Source organism: Amblyomma mixtum, chromosome 8 (assembly GCF_055824585.1).
Source record: "Amblyomma mixtum isolate Tamu chromosome 8, ASM5582458v1, whole genome shotgun sequence".
NCBI classification, from domain to species: Eukaryota; Metazoa; Arthropoda; class Arachnida; order Ixodida; family Ixodidae; genus Amblyomma; species Amblyomma mixtum.
The window spans coordinates 52917319-52924477 of NC_143019.1; the positions used below are offsets into that span (position 1 = coordinate 52917319).

General features: G+C 45.4%; 1 protein-coding gene across 1 annotated transcript; it reads right to left on the reverse strand.

The window, feature by feature from the left end:
- Nucleotides 1–207: 207 nt before the first annotated feature.
- LOC149332445 (hemaphysalin-like) lies at nt 208–5777 on the reverse strand. Its single transcript, XM_089557517.1, has 2 exons — nt 5552–5777; nt 208–419 (listed from the first exon to the last, which is right to left on the reverse strand). Exons 1-2 carry the CDS (start codon nt 5775–5777, stop codon nt 208–210), a joined length of 438 nt encoding a protein of 145 aa, XP_089413643.1.
- Nucleotides 5778–7159: the final 1382 nt, after the last annotated feature.

A 7159-nucleotide genomic window follows, 5' to 3' on the forward strand; every position in this document is an offset into this window, starting at 1 on the left:
ACGTCAATAGCATTTCAATAAAACAGTGTCATTGTCTCAATGGCCTTAATTTGTGTGAAATATTTCTAATCATCTTCAAGAAGGAAAGGTGCAGTATTTTTTTCAAAAATGCATGCTTATATGCCTCCTCCCAAGACCGACCAAGTGACATCTGGTAAAGATAATTTTTTATTCAAAATGTGGTGCTCAGGGCTCCTGTTTTTTTTATCAGCGACCGTAGCTGTCTGAGCCGAAACTAGGTGCGCATATAATATTGCATTCTCTCAATGAATCAAATAAATTTCCAACTGGCCACGTGTATATCGACGAAACGTTGGAGATCTTTTCCTCGCAGAAGCTGGTTTCATTGTCATAATAATACCATGTGCGGCGCTCCCCGCTGTAGACACTAAACTGATTTTTGAAACATGTCGTCGTGGCTGCAAGAGAGTAAAAAAGAACCTTAGCCATGAACATGATCAAAAATTACCATTACACTTTGCATGCCTTAAAATGAATGTGGTTGGTTGGTTTATGGGGTTCAACGTCTCAAAGCGACTAAGGCAATGAGAGACGCCGTAGTGGAGGGCTCCGGAAATTTCGACCACCTGGGGTTCTTTAACGTGCACTGACATCGCACAGTACACGGGCCTCTAGAATTTCTCCTCCAAAGAAATTCAACCGCCGCGGTCGGGATCGAACCCGCGTCTTTCGGGTCAGCAGCCGAGCACCATAGCCACTGAGCCACCGCGGCGGCTTAAAATGAATGTGTCGAGCTACAGTCCACTGAAGCTTGTCTGAGACAGCACCGCTTACCGACGACCACTCCGCCATGATGCCGCTGTTTATTCCAGGTGGTACTCGCCTCTGTGTTTTGTGCCTCGGTGTAATGGAAATTTGCCGAATCCGTTTGCCACAGTGATTCCTAAGCAATAGCGCCTTCGCAGTGATTTTTAAGATCATGTCAGATAAAATTGAAGGAGACGGAGGCTATTGTTATCTTTGGGTATCAGTTATGCTGTGTCTGTAGATTCTTATTCTGTCTTGCTTTCAAATTCTGGGTGAGGAAAGTTTGGCGTGGGTCCCCAGTGTCTCTGCATATTCTAACCTTGGATGGATGAGAGGTTTGTATGCAAGTAGCTTACGGTGTGCGGGGGCTTATTGTAGTGCGCCCTATAAGAACCCATGGGAAGTTCTCGCCACAAAAAGTTATGTTTAATATGAAGGGATTAAATTATCATTAGTGATATGAAATGTGTTGTAAGTTGCTTGTATTAGTCATTCCCAAAATAAGTTCGATTAAGTGATGGAATATGCGTATCAGGAAGATAGTTCACATTGGATACGTTTACGGACATTTGTCGCACGGCAGAACTCTTCTATTTTGCAAAAAAGATTAATCGCAATTACTATTAGAGAAACTGCAGTGGGCCCTTAGTAGGCGTTGTTGCGACCCTGGTAGCATGGCCTGACTGGTGATGGGACGAGTGGGATGGGAGAATGGGTTAGGAGGAAGGCAAAGAAAACTTTATACAATTATTTACATTATTTACAAAAGAGCGACTGAGAGTGACTCTCAGTGGAAGGGAACTTCTTCGCCAACCGGAGTCGACGGGAGTTAACAGGCCTCTCTCGGCCACACTCACAGAGCAGCTAAATAGGGTTCGGATTACCCAGATCCCTGACTGGGGAATAAAGTTCGAAGAGCGCTGTCCAATCGGATGGACAGATGTGGACGCTGGTGTTACCACCCATGGCAGGGGCGGTGCTGGGCTGTCCCGCTCTCTCGCAGCTCGGTCGATGGAAAGGGGTAGATGCTGAGTAATAAAACGCTGCAGGAAATGAATCTCCCGCAGTCTACCAGCAGGTGAACGAACCTCCTCGTGCTTCCCCGCCGGGTGTCCAAAACACGAGACATCTGTCGAGGACATAGCCGTCTTTCCATTAACAGCAACAGCTTGACTTTGCGTACCACCACTCCGTCGTCCGGCGACCCGAGGGTAGACTCGGCCAGCTGACGCCGCTGCTTCCGCTGCTGTTTCCGCCGCTGCCAATGCCCCCTTCGCATCTTCGGCCTTCGCCGGTCTTCGACCTTAGCCACTGCCGCTGTGGTCACCCCAGTCGAGGGAGTCCGCTTCCCTAATCCACTTAGGCTAGGGGAGGCGGGGGGGGGGGGGGGGGGGGGGGGGCATTACAAGCAGTGCACTGGTCTGCCGCCGTCGCGAGGTTGTCGGCCTTGTTGACCATTCTCGGTTGCTGCTTGCTGGGGCCCACGTGGCCAGGAGTACAATCATAACAGCGTATGCTGTTAGTAACGCTGTACGGTAAGTAAGTGGAATACATGAAAAAGAAAACATTGGACTGAGACCAGTGCCTTGGAGGAAGCTGAACACGATGCCACTCTGGAAATAAGTTGAATTGTTAAGTGTCAAGAATTCATTTCTGTCGCTGAGGAAATCATGAACACCTTCTATCACAATAACAGACATTATACGCAGCTATTTTGTTCAATAGCTATTTGTTCAACTGTGAAGAATTCATTTATGTCACTGAGGATATCTGAATACCTTGTATCACAATAAGAGTGACATTAAACTCAACTATTATGTTCAATAAGTAACGGTGGAGAACGTTTCCAAATTTTTTCTCAGGACCAGATATATCACATCTGTCTGTGTGCTTAAGTCTGGGTTAAAAAGCCGCAAGCTGGGTTTCGCATGATAGGCCGCTACAGATGCCATGTATGTTCTGAAGGAGGAACGAATCTGTTCTTTATGAGCTGATTAATGACCAGACCGAATATTGCGAGCTTCATGGCTTTCCGGGAAGCATGTTAAAATACTAACCAATAATTAGGTGGCAGTGCTTTTCTACCTATTTATAATATACGAATGAACATTCCTATTTTCCAGCGGCTTGCAATAGAACTGAAATGCAGTGACTTTGACAGTAGCAATGCTGGGATGAAACTTTTAACACAATGGTAGCTTAGATGTAAGCCTACGTCAGTGTGTACGTGTGTGTATGCGTGTGTTTGGTTTGGTTTATTAGAGTTTAACGTCCCAAAGCGACTCAAGCTATGAGGGACGCCGTAGTTAAGGGCTCCGGAAATTTCGACCACCTGGCGTTTTTTAACGTGCACTGACATCGCACAGTGTACACGGGCCTCTACAATTTCGCCTCCATCGAAATTCGACCGCCGGCGGCCGGGATCGAACCCGCGTCTTTCGGGTCAGCAGCCGAGCGCCGTAACCACTGAGGCACAGCGGCGGTATGTGTGTGTGGAAGGGGGGGGGGACACTCGATGCTACCCATAAAAGATGGCGTCCACATGCAACTTGGCAGATGGCGGAGGATCTCACAAGTTCCACCAATGGCAGCACCTGTCATACCAGGGCAGTGGCGCATCGCTTAACCGCTGCACCACTGCGCCTGGAGTGGTATGAGGACTCCCAGGGATCTATCAATGTTAAGTAGAGAAAGACCAATTGTGCAGATATGGGCATTAACCCATTGGCTACCACGTGATACCTTTAAAGCGGAATGCGGGTCGCTGTAGCGTGACAACTGCCTTCACAAAGTTAGCGCGCAGATCAAAAGAGATGTCTTTAGTGACTTAGCTAGGCAATGTCATCAGCGAATCGCAGATTACTTAGGTATTCTCCATTAACTCTAACCCCCACTGTTCCCATTTCAGGCCCCGGAATACCTCCTGTAAACAGGCAGTGAATAGCATAGGCGAGATCGTGTCTCCCTGCCGGACACCCTTCCTTATTGGAATTTTATTGCTGACTTTATGGAAAACTAGGGTAGCTGTGCAATCGTTATAAATATCTTCCAATATCTGCACATAACACTCTTCTACACACTTATTCCGCAATGCCTGCATGACTGCTGAGGTTTCTACTGAGTCCAAAGCTTTCTCGTAATCAATGAACGCTATAGAGGCTGGTTATATTATGCGCATTTCTCTATCATCTCACTGATTGCTTGAATATGGTCTATTGTTGAGTATCCTTTACGAAAGCCTGCCTGATCATTTGGTTGACTGAAGTCTATGGTTGTCCTGACCCTATTAGCGATTACCTTAGTAAATTCCTTGTAGGCAACAGGCAATAAGCTGATCGGTCTGTAATTCTTCAAGTCCTTGACGTCTCCTTTCTTGTGAATTAAGATAATGTTAGCGTTATTCTAAGCTCTAGGTACGCTCGAGGTCACAAGGCATTGCGTATACAGGGTGGCTAGTTTTTTTAGCCCAATCTCTACTCCATCTTTCAACAAATCTGCTGTTATCTGATCCTCACCAGCTGCTTTCCCCATTTGCATTGCTCCTAAGGCTTTCTTTACTTCCTCCCAACGTTTATAAAGTATCTATAAACATTGCTTCCTCCTTCGTTACTGGCGGGATGTCCCATTGCTGTGCTGTACTGCTTCTCGGCCCCAAATACCCAGGTTGCGGTTCTTAGTGCGGAGCATGGCCACCGCTCTATCATAACTATTTGGAATGCAAGAACAAAGCAGACCCAAGATAAAAAGGGTCATGGCCGACACACGAGCAGTGGGAGGGGGTCCTGACCAGCGACAACCTAGACTAGCAAACCTGGATCATCCAGCTAGTCCGCAAGTCAGCAGCAGCCAGTGGAGCCCTGCACTAGTGGCACCGATCATCCAACTAAATCTAATTCTTCGTCTGGATGAAAGTTTTTTTTCTCTCTCTCTCTCTTAACCTCACCTTGGGAGAAGATGCAATTGCGAACATATCTTGTGTGTTTAGCTTTTTAAGAGATACAGGTTTCCTCGACAAACTTAATTTTTGCGCACTGTTTCGCTTCATTTTTTGATACACCTCAGCCACCTACTCATTCCTGGGGAAAAGGCTGAGGTCTTGTTTTACTGGATGGGGGCTCAACGTCTTCGCCCAGCCTAGGATGGCTGCTGAGGTTACCCGACCTTTAAAGCTTTTAATATTAGCCATTCATAAAATTTCCGTCTTTCTTCATTACTACATAATACAAAACAATGTTTTAGGCCTTACCACTGATAAATAATATTTATTTATCTATAGAACCTTGAGATTGGCGCATGATGGCCTGAGTTGCCTACGTGCCATAAAACCCAACACAGCACTCTCGTAACCTCAGGGATGAAACCTGAAACACCTGGGTGAAGGGATTGTGACTATTCTAGCCCCTTTTAATTCACTTTAATCACTTACCGCCATCTAGTGTTAAAAATATAGCAACCAACACAACTCCCAACCGTAGCTCGTGTTTGGCGATGGGAGCACCGCAACCTCGAACCGGACGAGTGTAACCGATCGCTGGCGGTGTTCGTACAATCTCCCAGGACGAGTAAAGCGGGGGGTTATGTTTAAAGGGTTATTAGTAAATAAAACGCTATAGCTGTCGCTAGTTTTTTTTTTCTTGCAGTAATGTTCCCTAGAAAAACTTCAGTTTCATTGTTCCCTGCTCGAAGCCATGGTACTCGTTGAGGAAATCTTCATTTCAAAAGTGTGAGCAGAGAATACCAGATCACTCGCAGTGTTCCGATATAAAAATATTTCCAAGCTTACGATTGCACTGGCGCCAGCACTCCGTCCGTGAGCTAAATTCATTTTCTTCTTCAGGGAAGCATGACAAGGTTCCATAGTCCTCGCATCTTTGTGTTTTTGGGTTATAGCCAAAGCGAAATATGGGCTCTCCATTAGTACATCCGGATGTCTTTGCATCTCTTTTAATGCTGCACTGCTTTGCGTTGAGGCCTGAAATAAATTGTACGTTGATAAATGCTGCCATCATCGTTTCTTTTAGTAACTGAAACCTGATTACTCCTCTCCTATGACATGAAATCAAAGTATACCTTATTCGGTACGACGTACTGCGAATCAAGGCAACCAGTTTGCCTTGAACAACCTGCAGTGCTTCTTTAATCACATTTTTACCTTTTTCATATCATGCGAGTTATTGCTTCTATTGCAAGTGGTCTCCTGCAGTGTTTTTTTCTCGTTGTTCCGTGGCGCTACCATCCAATGCTAAGGACACGTCATGCTGAAATTCATAGTCCTGCAGCTCACCCAAAGATACAAGGAAATCAAGCAGCCGTCTACTACTGGTCAGTGAAAGTAAAGTAATTTCATTTTCTACTTTCACGCACTACTAGCGCGCTTGAGTTTCATATTATCAACAGAAGATCAAGACTTATTCTGTACTTCGAAGTGTCATTCGCCACATGGATGAAGAACAATTTTGTGGGACGCAGGCTTTACCAAAAATCCACGAACATAACATGTAAATATCTTATTTGCCCGTATTTGAGGATACACTTGCGTATAAGGTGTTTGTGCCCAAGACGAAAACATAACACTTCGATGAAACGTTCTTGATGTGTGCATAACTTCCATTCTCCAAATACGGGTTTTACCAGGTGCAGCTCATTATCTATTTGATTATTCCATGCACATTGCCATTTATCGCAGAGTTTAGAGTGTACTAATTCGCTGCAATCTTTATCGGGAATGATTATTTTCTTCATTAAACTTATGAAAGCTTATACATCACGCATCTGGGTATGTGGATATATGAACAACAGATTTTTGGTGTTGACTGCTGTGATCTTGCAATAGACCTACAGCTTGATAAAAGATGACCGCCAACATAAATAAAAGTGCTCTCAGACTAGAATCATTGCATGTCCTCGTTCTAGAAAAGAACTTGAAAGAGTACTTGTTAAAAACTCGAGTCATGCGAGCAGTATTCTTCCATCGCCTCCACAGTACGCAAAGATACGAAATGTATCACACATGCAAAAAAAAAAAAAAACGTTAGTTGAACCATCATCGCCTACCCCTTCGGGAGCAGTATTGTAAGCTGGTGCGAAGATGCAGAAATCACAAAACCAATCATTCCCTTGAGATGCACATACATGGCCTCAACCAAGAGTGTCAAGCCTGTGCTGAGCACCTCAGCTACGCAAAGCACACTTATGCAAACTCCTTCGAAACTTTGTCCGCCAAGCAGGTCACCACGACGGAGTACCCAAAGTCAGCTTACAATCAGCGCCCGGTCACATGTCTTGATCACCGATTTACACAGCGTCCTCCAACTAACCTAAAAGCGCGCAGCACCGCCAGTCGGTTATCCTGACTCCTTGGAGATCCCAACAAAGGCCCCAACGAACTCTT

Excerpts from the sequence above, each read along its gene's own strand:
- LOC149332445 (XM_089557517.1), bottom strand. The coding sequence starts at position 5,777 with ATGATGGCAGCATTTATCAACGTACAATTTATTTCAGGCCTCAACGCA. Across the intron at positions 420-5,551 it reads GTGCTGGCGCCAGTGCAATC|CCACGACGACATGTTTCAAA; the intron begins GTAAGCTTGGAA and ends ACTCTCTTGCAG.